The 20803-nt window shown below is 36.4% G+C and overlaps 1 protein-coding gene across 3 annotated transcripts in view; it reads left to right on the top strand.

Moving 5' to 3' along the window:
• Window positions 1–5069: 5069 nt before the first annotated feature.
• def8 (differentially expressed in FDCP 8 homolog) overlaps window positions 5070–20803 on the top strand; it is a 33599-nt gene continuing 17865 nt past the window's right edge. The window contains exons 1-7 of one of the 3 annotated variants that reach the window (XM_052120991.1): window positions 5070–5362; window positions 6196–6315; window positions 13903–13994; window positions 16642–16791; window positions 18830–18971; window positions 19067–19231; window positions 19387–19514. In XM_052120991.1, coding sequence (XP_051976951.1) covers window positions 6210–6315; window positions 13903–13994; window positions 16642–16791; window positions 18830–18971; window positions 19067–19231; window positions 19387–19514 — 783 coding nt within the window. In that variant the 5' untranslated portion in view covers window positions 5070–5362; window positions 6196–6209. Of the gene's footprint in view, window positions 5368–6195; window positions 6316–7161; window positions 7304–13902; window positions 13995–16641; window positions 16792–18829; window positions 18972–19066; window positions 19232–19386; window positions 19515–20803 lie in introns of those variants that run through there. The other 2 variants (XM_052120990.1, XM_052120992.1) reach the window with 2 other exon arrangements.

The raw sequence follows: 20803 nt of genomic DNA, 5'->3' as shown, positions 1-20803 counted from the left end.
TGTTTGTTTTGTTTGCGGTTTCATGGCATAATCTGATTTGTGACTGTGATTGTGATTTTTGAAATGCAAAAATATTGAGCAGAAAAATACAACTATGAAACTGCAATCAGTATGTAAGAAAGAAATAGTGGAGAAAAAAATTATTGGTGAGAAGAGAGGAACTAAGGGAGTGATAACAGGAATTCCTGTAGAAGTGAATCTGGAAGAACTAAGGAAAGTAATTAAAGGAGCAATGATCACAGAAATCACTCGATTGCAGGCTTTCAGAAATGGAGAAAAAACAGATAGTGAGTCTGTACTGCTACAGTTTAAAGATGATGTACTTCCTATGAAAGTGATGGTAGGATATATGAGCTTTAACGTCAGAGAATATGTACCTCCTCCATTAAGATGTTATAAATGTCAGGACATTTATGGACATACTGCAAATGTATGTAAAGGGAAACAGAGATGTGGTAGATGTGGAGGAGAACATGCATATGGAGAATGTGGGAGTAATGTTACAATAAAGTGTTGTAATTGTGGAGGGAACCACACAGCAGCATATGGGGGCTGTGAAATCCGAAAAAAGGCAGTTGATGTTCAAAAAGTAAAATTAAATCAGAAAGTAACATATGCAAAGGCTGTGAAAATATATAATAATGAAAGAGAAAATGAAGACATTGGTACGAATAAAGAAGGAACGGGGTCAAAACAGGAAAATACAGAAATGTCAATGGATAGGATAGTGCTTTTTGTAGCATATGTCATAAATTGTTCAGAACAAGCAAAAACAAAAAGAGAGAAGATAAAAATCATAGTTAAGGCAGCAGCTAAATTCCTAAACATGAAAGATTTGTCATGGGAAAAGATACATGCTGATCTTAACCATGGAGAAGGGAACGCAGATACAGCTTCTCAAAGCATAACTTAATGTTGGTAATTCAATGGAATGCTAGAAGTTTGATAGCAAATGGATATGAGTTTAAGGGATATATTGATAAACTAGGAAAGAAACCAGATATCATTTGCATTCAGGAAACATGGCTCAAAACTAATCTGGATTTCATTATTAAAGGATATAATACCATACGTGAAGATAGAAGAAATGGAATTGGAGGGGATGTGCAATATTTATTAAAGAGGGTATAGTTTATAGGAGGTTAAAAACAATACAAGAATTAGAGGTAATAGTTGTTGAAATGTGGAACAAGAAAGAAAAGATCAAAGTGATTAACTTCTACAACCCATGTAAAAAACTAGAGAGAGTACAACTAGAATCAATACTGGAGGAGTGGAGAGGAAAAATTATTTGGTGCGGGGATTTTAATGCACATAGTAAGGTGTGGGGTGAAAAAGAAGATTTAAATGGAAAAATTTTAGAAGAAATAATGGATGAAAAGGAATTAGTATGTCTAAATGATGGGTCTGGTACAAGAATAAATTTAAGTAAGGGTATAGAGACTGCAATAGATCTTATATTGGTGTCCCAGTCTTTGGTAGGGATAAGTAGTTGGGAAGTAAATAATGAAAGTACTATAGGGAGTGATCATTATCCTATATACACAGAAATTGGAATAGAAAGGGATATGCAAAAGAAAGAGAGAGTAAGTAGGTGGAAATTTGAGGAAGCAGATTGGAACAAGTTTAGAATATTGTCCAAAGAAAAATTAAAGGAGGTTTGTATAAATCAGGGAGTTGAAGATCTGAATGAAGAAATAAGTAGTATTATTTTAGGTGCAGCAAAAGAGTCGATACCAAAAAGAGGAGGCAGTATTAGAAAGAAAATCGTTCCGTGGTGGACACAAGAATGCTCAAAGGTAATTAAAGAGAGAAATAAAGCATTTAAAATCCTGAAAAGAACACATAACTTCCAGAATTTAATTGATTATAAGAGGAAGCAGGCTGTAGTAAGGATGACAATAAAGAGAGTTAAGAAAAACTTTTGGGGGAAGTATTGTGAATCTCTAGGAAGAAGTACACCATTAGATAGAGTATGGGGTATGATTAAGAGAATGTCAGTAAATAAAAAAAGAGTATGGTTATCCTATAATGAAAGAAGGAGAGAAAGTAATAATAGAGAGCAAAGGTAAAGCAGAGTTGCTGGCAAGGACATTTGTTAAAATACATAGTAATAGTAATTTGAGTAATGAGGAAAAGACGCAGAGGGAGAAAACAATAAGAGATAGTGTTGAAGTAATACAGGATGGTGGAGATAATGAAAGTACCATAAATGTGATGTTTACAATGGGTGAGTTGAATAATGTCTTAAGAAAATCGGGAAAAACAACGCCAGGGAATGATCAAATAAGTTATTTTATGATAAAAAATTTAAATGATGAGAGTAAAGAAATGTTATTAAAGTTATATAATAAGGTATGGGAAGTGGGATGTTTGCCAAAAAAGTGGAAAGAATCAATTATTGTCCCTATATGTAAACCAGGTAAGGATCCGAGTTTGGCAGAAAGTTATAGACCGATTGCTTTAACGTCACATGTAGGGAAAATTATGGAAAAAATGATAAATGAAAGATTAATGTATTATTTGGAGACAAAGGAATTGATAAAGGATTACCAGAGTGGGTTTAGAAAGGGACGAAGCACAATAGATCTGGCTATATGTTTAGAAAGTGAAATTGGAAAAGCTCAAATTAATAAAGAAAGTATATTATCTGTATTTTTTGATGTTGAGAAGGCGTACGATATGTTGTGGAAACAAGGACTTATGATTAAGATTTATAAATTGGGAATAAGAGGGAGAATGTATAGTTGGATCAAAAACTTTTTAACTGATAGGTGGATCGCAATAAGAGTAGGGACAGAATTGAGTACAAAGTATTTAGTGGAAAATGGAACTCCTCAAGGGAGTATAGTTAGTCCAGTTTTGTTTTTAATTATGATAAATGAAGTGTTTAGTAGAGTTGATATATCTATAAGTGTTGCATTATTTGCAGATGACGGTGTTATGTGGAAAAAGGGAAGAAATATAGAATATATAGTGAGGAAGATGCAAGAGGCAATTGGGAAGGTAGAGAGTTGGGGAATGGAATGGGGTTTTAGGTTTTCAGTGGCAAAGACCAAAGTAATCTGTTTTTCTCAAAGGAAAAATCAAGAACAGATTCAACTTAAACTTTATGACAAAAATCTAGAGAGAGTGGAATGTTTTAAATATCTCGGGATATGGTTTGACAAAAAACTTAACTGGAAAATACATATTGAGAAAGTTGTTGAAAAATGTAAAAGAATATTGAATTATATTGAAACTTTTGAAACATAAGATGTTTGAGAGGTAGAGAGTGGGGAGCAAATAGGACCTCATTGAAAATAGTTTATATTGGATTAATTAGGGCAGTTATTGATTATGGATGTACAGTTTACCAGTCTGCTTCAAGAACTTTACTAAAAAAGTTGGATGTTATTCAAAGTCAGGCGTTGAGACTCTGTTGTGGTGCTTTTAAAACAACCCCAGTAGCGGCATTACAAGTAGAAATGAAAGAGATGCCATTGGAGATTAGAAGAAATCAGATAGCATTAACGTACTGGGCAAATTTAAAAGGGCATAAGGAAAGACACCTGACTCAGAAGGTGTTACAACCATGTCAAGAAAGGGAAAGACGACAGATTAAGAGCTTTGGATGGATAATAAGGTATGCAGTCGATGAGATAGGGATAGGAGATATGACGGTAAGGCCAACTGTGCCATTATCTAATGTTCCACCTTGGATATTAGGGGAGTTAGAGGTAGATTTGCACCTTTTAGAGTGGAAAAAAGAGAATAGTATTGATAGGAGTCAGGTTAGTAGATACATAGAGAAGTATTCTATGTTTGTTAAGATATATACAGATGCATCAAAAACAGAAGATAATAGAGTAGGAGCTGCGTTCATTATACCAGAAGTGAATGTTACGTTAAATAAGAGAGTAAATGATAAAATGTCAGTGTATACAGGAGAAATGCTGGCAATTCTCTTAGCCCTTGAGTGGGTTGAAAATAGTAGGTCAAGGGAAGTGTAAATAGTAGGTCAAGGGAAGTCAAGTAGTGCGTTAACCAGTATTAAGAACATGAAATCAGAAGTAAGACAGGATATTTTGTTGGAAATAGCCCAAGCGGTTTATAGAATTAATAGAGTAGGAGTAGTAGTAAAATTAATCTGGATTCCAGCCCATATAGGAGTAGAAGGAAATGAAATGGCAGACAAATATGCCAATAATGCAACAAAAAAAAAACAGAGATAGTTATGGTAATAAGTTATAGTAAGGCAGAAGTTAAAAGCATAATCAAAGAAGAAATGAGAAAGAAGTGGCAAGTGGAGTGGGATATAGAAACAAAAGCAAGAATGTACTACAGTATCCAGAAGAGGGTAGGAGGTATGAGAGAAAATAGTAGGAATAAAAGGGAAGAGGACATTATTTCAAGAATGAGATTTGGGCATACTGGATTGAATAGTACACTTAAATTAATAGGGAAGCATGAAACTGGGATGTGTGAGGTCTGTAATATTAACGAAACAGTAGAACATGTAATTATTAATTGTCATAAGTATAAGGAGGAAAGGATGAAGCTGAAAGACTGGTTTAGAAAAGAAAAAATTAGATTTGAAATGAAGGAACTATTACAAATGAATTCAGGGCATGTAGGGTATAGAGCGATATTCGTGTTTTTGAGTAATACGGGGCTTAGTAGAAGGATATGAGTTTAGTTTCCTTAGAAAATTGTTTATTAATAATGAAAATGTATGAATATTAATAATGTTATTAGATATTTATGAAGTTATTTATTGGTTTTATTATGGATGTATGTAGGTATTTATATATTTATTTTAAGGGTAGTGAGGAAAGGCTATTGTGATCCACACTCCATATCAGAAGGTGGCGGTAATGCACACTTAAAAGTTGTTTGCCAACCGCCATTAAAAGAAAGAAGAAGAAGAAGACAGAAGAAGACAGAAGAAGAAGAAGAAGAAGACAGCAGTTGAAACCATAATATGTCTATGGTTGAAACGCCAACTATCGTCTAGCGTCAAAATCGCTCCCAATTTGCTTGGAGCGGGCTGTGTTGTTTTAATGCTCGGTTGAGGCGCTAGAGGTCACTGCAGTCACATACACACCCTGAACAAGAGCCGAGCATATACAGTCGAGCTTGTGTGTGTGTGTGTGTGTGTGTGTGTGTGTGTGTGTGTGTGTGTGTGTGTGTGTGTGTGTGTGTGTGTGTGTGTGTGTGTGTGTGTGTGTGTGTGTGTGTGTGTGTGTGTGTATATATCCTACTGTATACATCGATGGAAACAGTGACAGCATTCAGTGATTAATCAGTTTATCGTGTGGGATTATGATGATGATGATGATGATGATGATGATGATGAAGCTCTGCTGATACCGAATAAAGCGTAAGGTAAATAATTTCTAATATCGTTCAGACGTGATGCTAAGTGGCTAGCACGCTGGCTAAATCTCATGCACAAACTGACTGTATATTAATAGCCTAATATCTAATAAATGTTCATTACTTCGTCAAATGGAATGTATTTATACAGTTGTTGTCTGTATCCGTGTTGCTTTCGTGATTATTAGCAACCCATTTACTGTTAGATTAAGCTATAATACTGTATAACAAGTACTGATTCTGTATACATTTATATTGTTTTTAGTGTCCCTGTGTACTGTCGCTAACTGTCAGATCTCATTTAGCAGTGCTTGCATGAATATATGATTAAAACGTGAACAGACAGCTATCATGTCAAATCAGACAAAATGTTGGGTGGGATGCACCTCTGCTCTCACTTTAATCATTCCTGACCTCATGAACTGATGCATGAGATTTGATCTATATGTGATATCATTCATTCATATGATTATAGAAATGAACAGTTTGAAATGGTTGATGGTGCTGCTCTGCAACATACATTATATGAGACGCTGTGTGAAAGTGCCAGTGTATGTGCAGTGTACCAATCACAAAACACTACAGAACAATGTTCAGTACACAATACAACTGCTGTTGGCAGATTATAGATAGACACAGGAGATTTTCAGTGCATGCTGATGGTACAGTTGCATTTGTACTAGGGATGTTACTGAAATGCGTTTAAGCATGTTAAATGTCTCATGCGAGCAATAATATGGCCTCTGAAAGAATGTTAATTAAGCATTGTTTAAGGAGAATAAAATGTTTACTAAATTATGTACATTATGTAATTGTACTTGTCTGTGTCCTCTACAGATGTGAGCATTGTCATGGAATATAATGAAAGACTTGCTCGCTTTCGTCAGGGTCTTGTCAATCCATTTGACAGGGGAGAGAATGACAGCAGCTCAGATGAGAAAGATCCTCCCAAACATGGTGAGTGGATGTAATATTAAAGGTCTGAGAAAAAAAAATTAAAGATTTTTACAGCACCAAAATAAACCTTCATATTGGTTATTACTGTTGAGCTGTGGTTATGTTTCCTCTCATCAGTCATTCTTCTGACAGATATTGTGTTTTCATGAAGGTCCACAGACAGTCATATTCTGGGCTCCAGAGAAATACTCTGTACTGCACCATATTCTGCAGATGATAATAGCGTGATGTTTATTACGGCTGGCAAACAGCACCGTTTTTTGTAAATGAGCACAATCTAAAATGAGTCTAATTTACATTAATTTACGATATTTCAGCGCTGATTGTTTGTGGTTAGTGAATGAGAAACAGGTTTTAATGAATTAGCCCAGAGGTGTTTAAATGTATTGAAAGATTGGGTCGTTTCTTGGCATTGGTGAGCTAGGTTGTTGTTTATGGCGCCACCTGCTGGGAGAACGCCAAAGAGGATTTTATTTTTATAACTTACCCAACACTGCTACCAACATATTTAGAATAACATGATTACATTTCCTTCATGGCTTCCTGAGTACTTCAGTAATGTGGAAAGTATTGTACATCAAGATGGGCATTTTGATCTTGAAGTATACTGATGATTAATCGATCCTTACATAAAAATATCGATCCTAAGTGTTTAATGATTTTATTATTTATTTAGCTTAAAATGTAACACAAATCATAAGCTTTTAATCAAATAAAAAAACCTACTTAAAGAACCTATTTTCTCTTTTCACCACAGATAAATGTGTTAATCAACGGTAGTTCTGTCAGGTGATGTCTCAGGGATGTGAGACAGTGAAGTGAAGCAGATGAAAAAAGCAGTGTCAGTTGTCTCACTTCCTGGATCTAGCAGCAAATATACGCAGTTGCAAAAAGACACACAGACTCAGTCAGACTGTAGAGCATTTGATATCCTCCGTATCGACTCTAATAGGAATTTACAACATGCTGTGCTGTGACGTTTATGCAGGTAGACCAATTTATGTATACTTTTTTTTTTTTTTTTTGTACTTTAAAAGTAGTTTTGGAGTTATTGAGAGTAGTGAATAGTTTTTTTCTCTATTTGAAAGGTTGTGCTACGGTGAACTGAAAATGTACTGTATATGTATATTAATGAAAACAAACAAAATACTTATTTTAAAGAGGTTGTGGATCAATAGATCTGTTTGAATTATATTTTTTTAAATTTTTCTAGTGTCATTTTTATATTGACTTATGAAAAAGACTTAATTTGAGCCTCAGTCTCTAGCACACATTTATTTGTGTGTTTCTAAATAACTTGTTCCCTGTGGGGACCCGGGGTAGAATAGGTCCCTAGCACCCCCTTGCTGATCGTAAGAGGCGACAAATGGGGCAACTTGTACGCCGTGAGTTGCGACTCGTGTCAGTGGAGGAAGAGATCCTGGTGCTTGAGGATTGTGGCCTGCTGCGGCCGCCATATATCCAACACATAACTTTGGCTCCTACTTCATTCAGACGAGGGGTTGGAATGGCCCATTCCAATCAATCGGCTTGTCAGGATTTGCCCCGGACTTGGTTCAGAATTACAACCAACTATTTAGTTTTCACCTCTTCCAGAAGGCACTGGCGTAGGGTCAATTGAGTAGTATAAATCTTGTATTTATATGCTCAAGTATATCATATCTGTATCCTTGGTGTACATCCGGTGGAATCCGCGGCACTGTACATCCCCTTGTAGGACTCCGAGGTGGGTGAGGAGCAGAGATGATGAATCTATTCTTTCTAAACATGGCAAATAAACAAAACACCAAAAAACGGATACTGGATCAAGACTTGGAAGTCGAACTAACCACTAACATTTTTTCTTCAAAAGAAGGAAATTGGCAAAGATTTATTTTACTTGAGTCTCTATCAATTGACAGCCCTCTCACTAAACTGTCTCCTTTTGCTATTCAGAAAGGAATCACAGGAATAGCAGGAACAGTCAAGGATATTAAAAAGCTGCGATCGGGACAAATTTTGGTGGAGTGCGCTCGGAAAGCAAACTCCGAGAACTTATTACGAGCAACAAATCTGGCTGGAGTCACTATGAGAGCATTCTGTCACCCTTCTCTGAATAACAGCAAAGGAGTGATCCGCACCAGAGAATTGCAAGACATGGATGAAGCTGACATAACCTCAGAACTGAATCATCTAGGTGTGATTGATGTCAAAAGAATAAGTATCAAAAAAGATGGACAAGTAATTCCAACAGGAACATACATTCTGACCTTTAACAGACCTCTCCCGCCAGAGAGAATTCAAATAGGATACCTAAGTGTCACTGTAGATATCTACATACCAAACCCGTTGAGATGTTTTAAATGTCAGAAATTTGGTCATGGTTCTGCTGGATGCAAAAATAAGGCTGTTTGCCACAATTGTGGTAAGGATGACCATGAAACAAACTGTACTAATTCCGCTAAATGTAAAAACTGTCTTGGTGACCATGCAGCCTCATCAAAGAAATGCCCTGCTTGGATTAAAGAGAAGGAAATACAAAAAATTAAACACACAAAGAAGGTGAGCTATCCTGAAGCCCGAAAACTTGTTGAAGGTCTCCCTGCCTTCACGCTGAATAGATCCTACTCTGCTGTGGTCAAACCAAATATACGAGAAATTAGTACTCAGACGGAACTGACTTGGATTTCTACAGACAAACCTCAAGATATTAGTAATATTAAGAATTCATCTTCACAAAAAGCAAGAATGTATGTATCCAAACCAACCCGACTCAAGATACCCAGTTGGAACAAAGAGAACCCAGAGAGAAAAGGAAACCTCAAAATACAGTAACTCGACTACCAAACCAAGATAAAAACAGAACTTCAAAACATGACAACCCAAACGATGTCGAAATGTCAGAACCTACGACTAGTCGAAGTCGTAGTCTTTCCCCTAAGTGTAAGAATAAAGGATTTGTACCTATCCTTCCCACTTGAAGATGAGTAATCTTTTAATCCAGTGGAATTGTCGGGTCTAAAAGCTAATTTTGCAGAGCTGCAACGTTTAACTTCTGTTTTGAACCCCTTGCCTATTGTATTCAAGAGACTCACTTATCTCCAAATGATCCCCTGACTGTTAAAAATTTTAGACTGTTTAATGTCTATGGACCAAATGCACAAAGACCTTCTGGTGGATCAGCTGTCTTGGTTAAAATGGATATTATTCACAGTCACATTGTACTGGATACCCAAATACAGGCAGTAGCAGTACGTATCACCTTTCATAGAGTCATTACATTATGCTCTATCTACATACCTCCCAGCGAAGTTATTACACTGAAAGAATTGGACAAACTCGTAGCACAATTGCCGACTCCATTTATACATATGGGTGATTTTAATAGCCATAATCCTTTATGGGGAGAAGATCGATGTGATGCTAAAGGAAAGAGAATGGAGGATTTTATACATAAAAATGACTTGTGTTTACTAAATGATGGAACCAAAACCTACCTTCATCCATGTCATGGCACATATTCTGCAATTGATTTGACTATATGCAGTGCTGAAATCTTTTTAGATTGTACATGGCGGGTCTGGGACGATTTATGTGGGAGTGACCACTTTCCACTTATTACCTCATTCCCTCAATCGGATGTCCAACAAAGACCTTCAAGATGGCAACTTAAAAAGCAAATTGGCCTTCTTTCGAAATTATGTGTTATGAAAAATTTATTTCAGCAACTCAAGACAATCAGAACTCTATAGAAACTTTTACTGAACAGTTAATTGATATTGCAAATGAAACAATTCCAAAGACATCCTCTAAATCGCACTGTAAAGCTAACCCCTGGTTTAACGAGCAGTGTAAAAAAGCTATTGGGGCACGGAAAAGGCGGAAAGACTTTTTAATAAACAGCCTTCAACGGCTAATTTTATATCTTTTAAAATTTGTAGAGCTCAAGCTCGCAGAATTTTAAATGAAGCAAAAAAGCAAAGCTGGAGACAATTTGTATCAAGTTTAACATGCTATACTCCCATGAAGAGGATCTGGAACATGATTCGCAAAATGAAGAACATTGGAAATGGATTTAATATCCAACATATTAAAAAACTAGATATTCTCCAGACAAAGGAAATGGATATAGCAAACACATTAGCAGAATCTTTTGAAAAGAATTCGTCAATAGAAAACTGCCTCCCTGAGTTCCAGTTAATTCGAATACAGCAGGAAAGGGAAAAATTGAACTTCTGTTCTGATAACGAAGAAGTATATAATCAACCTTTCAAGATGGATGAATTAATACACTCTTTAAAATGTTCCCGTGACACTGCTGTAGGGCCAGACCAAATTCACTATCAATTCTTAAAGCACTTACCCCAAAGCATATTATCTCTTCTTTTAGATAATTTTAACTCTGTCTGGTCTTCTGGACAAATACCACCCTCCTGGAAAGAAGCAAATTTCAAAAAAAAGAATTCCTATACCTAAACCAGGAAAAGACCATTCAGATCCAAATAACTACCGACCAATCGCTCTTACCAGTTGCCTCTGTAAAACGATGGAGAGAATGGTAAATAATCGGCTTGTTTGGACTCTGGAGTTGAAGAAACAAATAAGTGACTATCAATGTGGCTTTAGACGTGGAAAGTGCACCTTGGATCAATTAATCCGAATGGAAACTTATATTAGAGATGGTTTCATTAGAAAAGAACATGTTGTTGCCGTCTTTTTTGACTTGGAAAAAGCATATGATACAACATGGAGATATGGGATTTTGAAAGATCTTTACCACATGGGTTTTAGAGGATGATTACCCATCTTTATTTCCAATTTTTTGACCAGCAGATATTTCAAAGTCCAAGTAGGAAACACCTTGTCGGATATTCACAAACAAGAAATTGGAGTTCCTCAGGGAAGCATTCTTTCTGTCACTCTCTTCAGTATTAAAATAAACAGCATTGAGAGTATCATTGGATCTAATATATTCTGCAGCTTATATGTGGACGATCTCTGCATCTGCTATAGAGGGAAGAACATGAGTACAATTGAAAGACAACTGCAGTTATGCATTCACAAAATATATCAGTGGTCAGTTGAAAATGGATTCAAATTCTCTAAATCAAAAACAGTCTGTACCCACTTCTGTATCCAGCGATCCCTTCATCTTGACCCAGAACTCTTCATTAATAGAGAACCGATTAATGTTGTTAAAGAAATTAAGTTCTTAGGACTCCTTCTTGACAACAAAATGACTTTCATTCCTCATTTGAAAGCACTTAAAAACAGGTGTCTTAAAGCCATGAATATAATGAAAGTACTGGCAAAAACAAAATGGGGAGCAGATTACATGGTTCTTTTGAGACTCTATAGAACACTAATTCGTTCCTGGCTGGACTATGGAAGCATAATTTATGACTCTGCCAGAGAATCATATAAGCGGATGTTGGACTCAGTACATCATCAGGGCTTACAACTCACCTTGGGAGCATTTAGAACTTCGCCGATGCAAAGCTTGTACATCGAAGCCAATGAACCTTCACTTCAAAACAGACGATTGAAGCTTTCACTCCAATATGCTATCAAAATAAAGGCAAATAAAACCAACCCCGCTTATTCTTCAATCTTCAACCCACAATTTACTCCTTTGTATGAGAGCAAACCTAAAAGTATCAGATCCTTTGGTATTCAGTATTAAACCTCATTTGGAGAACTTGAATATAAATTTGAACATTCTAACCCAAATACAATTCAATTCTATATCTCCCTGAAAACTAAAGAAGCCTAATATCAATTTGGACTTGACTCATCAGAAGAAAGGGTGACCCATCCAAATGTATATAGACAGCAATATTTGGAAATAAGAAACCAATTCCTCCCATGTACCTATATTCACAGATGGCTCGAAGATGAAAAACAGTGTTACAGCAGCAATGGTGACTGGAAATCAACGCTATGGAATTCGTATTCCAAAACAGTGCTCAATTTTCTCTGCTGAGGCTCGTGCTTTACTTTTAGCTTTGGAGCACATTGAAAATTCTCTGCAAAATTTTTTTATAATTTTTACTGACTCTAAATCCTGCCTTCAAGCAATGGACACTTTAAAAATTGACCATCCTTTAGTGGACTGCATCTTAACCAAAGTGGATTATCTACTAAATCAGTTCTTCAGCATTATTTTTTGCTGGGTTCCAGGACATGTTGGCCTTTCAGGAAATGAACAAGCTGATGCAGCTGCTAAGGAAGCTCTTAATCAGGAAGTTAATGAATGTCAAATCCCTCCCTCAGATATCAGACCGATTATTAACCGATATATTTTAAATAAGTGGCAAGAAGAGTGGAATATGTGCAAGAACAACAGGTTGTATGTAATTCATCCGGAAATTTCAAACAGACTTTTTATCAATTTTAAAACAAGATTTGATCAAGTGGTCTACACCAGATGTCGTATAGGTCACGCAAATCTGACCCATGCCTTTTTGCTTAAAGGTGAAGACCCAACCCTATGTATGTTTTGTAATATTCCCTTATCTGTCAAACATATTTTACTAGATTGTCCTGGTCTTAACACAAGTAGAATACTCTTTTATGAAGTTACCTCGTTAAAGGACTTATTTAATGAGATTGTGCCTGAAAAGGTTTTGGATTTCATATCATATATTAATCTTTAAAAAAGTATTGTATAATATGACTTGCTATTTATATTTGTTTTGTTTTTATTGTATTTATATGATATTTGTTTTTTGTAATTGAATTCTTGCCATGAAAATAGCTTTGATCGCTGACATGGCATTAAATAAAACATACTACTACTACTACTACTACTCTAAGTAACTTGCAGATTAATAGTTGTTTTCTACTACACTAAAAGTATGTACTTCACTGGTGATGGGAAATGAAATACTTTGTAATAAACAATACACCAATATTGGCACATAGACCTCTTTGACACATCCGCTTTGTGCTGGTAAACTATATTGGGTAACAGTTTGTAGTCCAGGGACTTTAACTCCCTATGTTCATTGTTCAGCTTTATTGCACTATATCGGGGGTGCACATTGCACATGCAAATTGGGTCAGAGCACATATTTGTTGTATATTTTGCCATTTTTACACCAATAAACTAGACATAAAAAGTATTTAGTGGCCTTTTAAACTTTGGCATAATTTTGGGCAGAAGAGGAACAGTGAAACATTTTTTACAGATTGAGGTCCGACCTATAATATCCAGACTATAAACATGCTTAATAAATAACTATTACCTAACAGTTCCTTTTATTTTACAGGCTGTAGTGTGTCCTTTTGACCACTACATTTTCGTTTGTATTTTTTGACATGGTATTTACCTATTAGTTTGTGTCTTTTGCTGCCTGATTTTCATGACATAACCAATGCACTGTGTGTGGCTTTGTATAACCTACAGCATACTTCAGTTATTAGATTTTACAGTTCCACCTCTGGGTTGTACAATTCAAGCACTGTTTGAACTCTACTGATGTTAATGATTAAGTGAGTCACACCTGGGTCACATTGACACAGCAGCTAGTGAAGATCTGAGTTCAGTGAGAAACAGTTGATTGAAACAGACGTGCTTGATATGAATCAATAATCGTGTGTTCACAGAGGTAAGGTCGGAGGTCTTTGAATCCAGAAGTCAGAGTTCAGACCACACGATGGATCTGGGCTTGGCTGAAGACCACTTCTCTCGACCTGATGTAAGCACTTCACTTGCAATTATTCTACTGTTTAAAAGCATTGAACTCTGGTTCTTCATGGTTTTGTATTTGTTTATGAATGAACATCACTGCACACATTGCAATATTTGGATCATTCGATTTTTGAGTTTGCAGTCAGAATTATATAGTATTTAAGAAGTCAAGTCATTTTTATTTGTTTGGTGCATTTCACAACACACAAAGCAGCTTTACAGTAAATCATGCATTAACAAAATTTTTTACCATAATATCTATAGTCTTAGTCATCATTGTATAATTGTATAAAAATAAATAATTAAATAGTTAAAGTTTGATGCCTTGAACAGTTAAGTCATTTTTATTTGTATAGCGCTTTTCACAACACACATGATTTCAAAGCAGCTTTACAAAATTATGCTTTAACAGAAAAGAAACTGTAATATTGTAATGTATTCAAGTCATAACAGTGCAGTTAATAAATTAATTAATCGTCAATAATAAATAAAAAAGCATGGTTGTAAATTGTGCCTTGAAATAAAGTAAAAGTGTTAAGGGACAGTGTTTAAATAGATTTTTTATGAACTGTAAGATTAATGTCTGTGAAGTCCATCCTGGATTAACTGCAGAAGTTCACATAGATACATTGTCCTTTGTTAGTTTGCTGATGAAGACTTCTGTTGGCAATTAATTGATTGTCTATTTATTCCATTTCAACTGTGTAGTCCATCAATAAACAAAAGTGATGCAGGCAGAGATCAGTGCATCGCAGTTCAACCGGCTGGACATTTTGGTGTGGTCCATCTTAAGTCCTAGGTTCAGGCAGTGGCATATGAAGTATTCGATGTCTTACAGTTGAAGTTTGCGTCAGTTCATCCTCTGAAGTCCATCATAAAAGACGATGTGATGTCTGTCTTACACCGGCTGTAGTTTGTCATCATCACTCAGCAACACGTAGCAGTGGAGTCAGGCCTTAATCCTGTAGATTTCTCTGTCGAAATGAACATAGTTGAAGAATACTACATTTTCTAGTATTTTTGACATAAATGGGAGATTTGAAATCAGTCTATAATTAGCCAATTCGGCAGGATCAAGATGTGGCTTTTTAATGAGCGGTTTGATAACTGTCATTTGAAAGTTTCTTAGGACATGTCCTAAGGATAGCGAGGAGTTTTTATTTTTAAGAAGTTATATAATGATGATTGATGATATACACGGATGATCCAAAACATTATGACCATTCCCAGATAAAGCAAAACATTTTGACCATCTCCTAACAAGGCCACATGTCAAGGTCTGGGTAGATTAGATGGTTCTGGGTAGATTAGATGGTTCAAATAATCAGTTCTCGTAGTCAACATGTTGAATGAAGGAGAAATGGGCAGGAGTAAAGATCTGAATGACTTTGACAAGGGACACATTTACCTGGGGAAGTGATGGCACCAGGATTCACTGTAGGAATACGACAAGCCGGTGGATGGAGTGTGATGCTCTGGTGAATGTTCTGCTGGGAAACCCTGTGTCCGGCCATTCATATGGATGTCAATTTGACACGTGGCACTAACCTAAACATCATGGCAGACCAGGTACACCCTTTCATAGCAATGGTAATCCCTGATGGCAATGGCTTCTTTCAGCAGAATAATAAGACCTGCCACACTGCACACTTTGTTCCGGAATGGTTTGAGAAATATGAGGAAGAGTTCAAGGTGTTGCTCTGGCCTCCAAATTCTCTAGATCTCAATCCGATTGAGCAGATGTGCATATTCTGTTGGATATGCTGGACCAACAAGTCTGATCCATTGCGGCTCCACCTCGCAATTTACAGCACTTGAAGGATCTGCCACTAATGTCTTGTTGCCAGATGCCACAGGACACCTTCAGGGGTCTTGCAGAGTCCATGCCTTGGCGGGTCGGAGCTGTTTAGGACCAACAGCTTATTAGACAGGTGATCATAATGTTTTGGCTAATCAGTGGAATCTCTCATCACTCACAAGTGTGGAATGAGCGATTTAAAAACTTGCGCTTACCTGAAATTATTAAGCTCTAGAAGAAAAAATTATAATGTCAGAAACAATATTGTTTAACATTAATTTCTCACTAGGTTTGTACAGTCAAAAGAAGGCAAAGGATTTTTTTTTCCCAGGAACATTTTCAAATATTAGGTAATTTTAAAATAGTGATTTCCAGGCCTGGAAATCTACTAAAATAAAATAAACAATTCTAGTTATCTAAAGAGCACAACATTAGAATGTTAGATATTATTAGATAGCAAATAGATGTGCACAAAATTGCTGGATTTAAATAAACACTTATTTTACACAACATGTACTCTAAAGTCACTAAAATCTTTCTAAAACAGATTGACAAGGCTATTGGTAGATTTTGGAACTAACACAATGCTATTCAGCTTGTTCAGCCTCTGATTTCGATATTCTCAAATACCATCCGATTGGCTTAGCCAATATCTTGGTCAAGAAATCACAGAAATTTCAACAGTAAATATAATTTTTTCCAGTTAAGCTTTGGTCAGCAATAGTTCTTTAGCTAGCAATTGCTCAGTTAGTGCAGTCTTTACAAGATAATTGTATGAATCACTGGAAAAGCCATGAAAATTAATTGAATAAAAGGTTTATATCACAGTATTGATGATGTACTGATGTGTGTTCAGGGCTCATTCATTGCATCTGATATAGAGCAGCTGAAACAGGCCATAGAAGAGTGCAAGAGACTGATCTTAGAACTACCAGAACATTCTGAGAAACAGAAGGATACAGTGGTAAAACTGATCCATCTTCGACTCAAACTTCAGGAGTTAAAGGTGAGACACATGGCTCAGGGTTCAGTTAAATTCACCTTTTTCTTAGATTTACACTGCCAATTCAAAGTTTAAACACACCTACTCATTCTTTATTATTACTATATTCTACTTTTTAGTCATCAAGACCAAAAAATGTTGATCAAATAAAAAGTAACTTGTATTTTGTCTTCTAGACCCCGATTACAACAGGTTGTATGATGCATCTCAGGTGATCCGATCACATGTGGTCGGGTGAGATACATCACCTTTTACATCTACAAATGCGTCTCCTGTGACCACTTGTGTTGGGATTTGACAACATACAGTACATCAATTACTATGTCAGTGTGTTACTGCATGATATGAAAGTGCAAAAAAGACAAAAGTGCAAGAAATGGCACACTGATTCTCCCAGATGCAGCTGAAATTTAATCTAAGCACAAACGGAACATTTTAAGCAGAATTATCCATTGTTTTAGTCAAGTTCTACCTGTATTAACTGGAGGTTGACTGATATGTTTTGTTTTTTTTAATGCCCGATCAGAGACCAGGGTGGTCAATTGTCCGATATAATGTGGATATATCTTACAAATTATTTATAAATATAAATTGCTATAAAAAACATAATGAACATTTATTTAGCACTAGTTTTATTTACAATATTTATTCACTATGTTCTAAGTCCAATTTTAATAATTTGTTAAAAAGTCTGATCGACGGCGGATCCACCTCGCATCTTACAGGACTTGAAAGATCTGCTGCTAATGTCTTGTTGCCAGATACCACAGGACACCTTCAGGTGTCTTGTAGAGTCCATGCCTCGGCGGTTCAGCGCTATTTTCGCGGCATGCAGAGGACCAACAACATACTATGGTCATAATGTATTGGCTCATTTGTGTACATGTATTCACTTTTTCGATTGGATTTTTTTTTTGAACCGCACGTAATTAGCAAAGTTTAAACTCTTGTTTTAGCACAGCTCTTAATTGACAGGTGAGGGATGGTGTTTTTCTGCTGTCTGGGACACAATTTGCATTTACACCTCAAATGTGATGTGATCACTTGCGTTTTTGACGCTGTTTACTTTTGTATTAAGATTTTGCTGATCCAATCACAAGTTTTCAGCACTATATACAGATGTAAATGGAGTTTAAAACATTTTGTGATTGGATCACGGAAGCCACAAACGTAGAAAGTTAAAAACACATGCGACTTCATCACATTTGAGGTGTAAACGCTAATCTGTCCTGAATTTGTCTCGGCGTCAGTGAAGCAACAACCCTTACCGGTCAGTCAACCACTGCGCTAAAACAAGAGTTTAAACTTTGCCGGTTATTTGCAGCTTTATAAGGAACATTTTAAAAAGTGATTGCATATACAAGCATGATAACTTCATGGATCTTCTTCAGTGTGACTGAAGATCAGTTAATACAGGTCCTCCACTAAAACAACAGATAATTCTGCTTATGCTGCATTTGTGTTTGTATTTATTTTCCGCTGCATCTGGGAGAAACTGTGTACGGCAGGATTCTTTTTTTTTTTCTTGCAGTTAAACACTGACATAGTGATTGATATATGTCGTCATGAGATCAGAGGCCCTCTCCTTGAAATCCGATCACAAATGGGCACAGGAGACGCTTTTGTGATGGATGGAAATACCAGGTGAAAATAAGGGCCTTTGAATACCTCCGTATGTGGTTTTTGTGACAACATTTTAGACCCTGTTTACACCTGTATTTAGCACTGACCACTTGTAATCAGATCATTTGAAACGCATCTTAATACAGGTGGAAATGGGGTCAAAAAGTTCCCATATATGCTGGACACTGGTTGGCTTCTTTTCCTTCACTATCCACTCCAACATATCCATTTAAAAAAAAAAAAAAATATTAAATTGTTAGTTAAGTAAAAAAAACTAATACATAGGAAGAATTTATATGCACCTAATAAGTTCAAGCATTTAATCATCAATAGGTTTTCAGATCATGAGAAACATGATCAAGTGTGTCCAGACTTCAGACTGATATGTTGATTTGTGTGTTTTGTTCTGTGTGTTCAGGACCCAGAGGAAGATGAGCCCAACCTGCAGGTTCTGTTAGAACATCGCTTCTCAAAAGAGAAGAGCAAGAGTGTCAAACAGACATGTGACAAGTGCAGCACCATCATCTGGGGCCTCATTCAGACCTGGTACACCTGCACAGGTCAGATAATCTCAACTTAAACTAACCTAGCCTCGACAGAACGTAACATTTGGTATTCAACACTGTGATGAATTGTTTCCTGTCTCTTACTTCAGGGTGTTATTACCGTTGCCATAGCAAATGCATGAATCTCATCACTAAACCGTGTGTGAAGTCAAAGGTCAGCCACCAGTCTGAGTACGAACTGAACATTTGTCCTGAGATCGGACTGGACAAACAGGACTACAGATGTGCAGAGTGTCGCACACCCATATCTCTACGTGAGTCTCAGTATAAGCATGCAGACACAAACATTGTCAGTTGTTTTTCTTTGTGCGGTTGTAAGTGTTAGTTTCACAATTGCTTTATAAGGAGAAGAAATGGATGAGTTATACACTTCCTCTTTTTCAAATGGAAGCTGTGTAATGTTGTGTAGGGGGTGTTCCCAATGAGGCACGGCAGTGTGATTATACGGGTCAGTATTACTGTAGCAGCTGCCACTGGAACGACACTGCCATCATTCCAGCTCGAGTCATACACAACTGGGAGTTTGAGGCCCGCAAGGTACAATCAATCAAAACATGTACACTAAAGGGGTCGCACACCGGACCCGGCAAGCTGACAAAATAAAATTCAAAACCATTGTTTTCTATGAATGTAAGCACACCAACACCGCCATTTGATGTTTATTGACATCACCCAGCTACAACTTTAGGAACCACTCAAAAGTCTTCTGCACATTTACGAGCTCTATAGAGCCTTAAAGGACAGGGAGTAATTTTGCATTCCTTTGCAGTAGTTTGAATTCACTCTCAATTATTTTGGTTTCCCTCGCAATAGCTTTATCCACCCCTCAAGAAAATGAAGCATGGGTTTACTACATTAACCACAGTTTAACCATGATATTTGTAGTAAAACCATAGTAATAGTTCAGGAAAACCAAATATATGGTAATACAAATAAATAAGTATTCTGCCATGGTTGGCCAGTTTTACTATAGTAACCCCATGGTTAATTTGTGGTATAAGTAAAAAAATAAAACATTTAAAACCATGGTTCCTAAAAACAAAACAAAACCTTATGAATATCAATCATGGTTTCACTATAGAAACAGAAGCAGAAACCATAGCTGTTGTAACTATGTTTTTAGTAGGAACCACGGTTTCAAGAACCGCGGTACATGTACCATATGCTTAACATGGAGTTGCTATAGTAAAACTGTAGTAACCATGTTTTTTTTTTAGGTAGAATGAATATGATTTCTATTACCATAGTTTTGGTTTTCCAGTATCATTACTATGGCTTTACTACAAATGAATGATTAAAATATGGTTAATGTAGTTAACCCATGGTATTTTTTCGTGGTTACTATGGTTTTACTACAAATGCCATAGTTGAACATTGTTTAGTGTTGTAAAACCAATGGTTGATTTTCATAAAGGAGGATAATGCTATTGAGAGGGAATGCAAAAATCAATTCCCTATCTGTCCTTAAGGGGCTCTGTAGAGCGCCAACTATTCACATCGTTTTCCAAATTTGACCCAAAATATCTTTTAGATGGACACAAACATATTGAATATTCTGTTTTTATATTTCCAGTCAGGCTTGACAGCTAATGGTAGATAACTAAATAGTTAGTTTATTGTACTTCATCCAGTGTTTCTTCTAGGATTTTTTTCTGAAGCGATGCTGTTGTGCCTGCAAGGCACGTCATTGGAAGAAACGGCTTACAACGACCTTATGAGTCGTTGAGTCTATGAGTCATTATAGATGGGTTATTCATGTTGGCCTTGTCGTGTGTGTGTGTGTGTGTGTGTTTATTATTTACTGGGAACTTTTGACACTTGAAGGG

This window comes from Xyrauchen texanus, chromosome 47, assembly GCF_025860055.1.
Source record: "Xyrauchen texanus isolate HMW12.3.18 chromosome 47, RBS_HiC_50CHRs, whole genome shotgun sequence".
NCBI lineage: Eukaryota > Metazoa > Chordata > Actinopteri > Cypriniformes > Catostomidae > Xyrauchen > Xyrauchen texanus.
The sequence above is the reverse complement of the archived record's forward strand: the minus strand, read 5'-3'. Positions and strand labels throughout refer to the sequence as shown.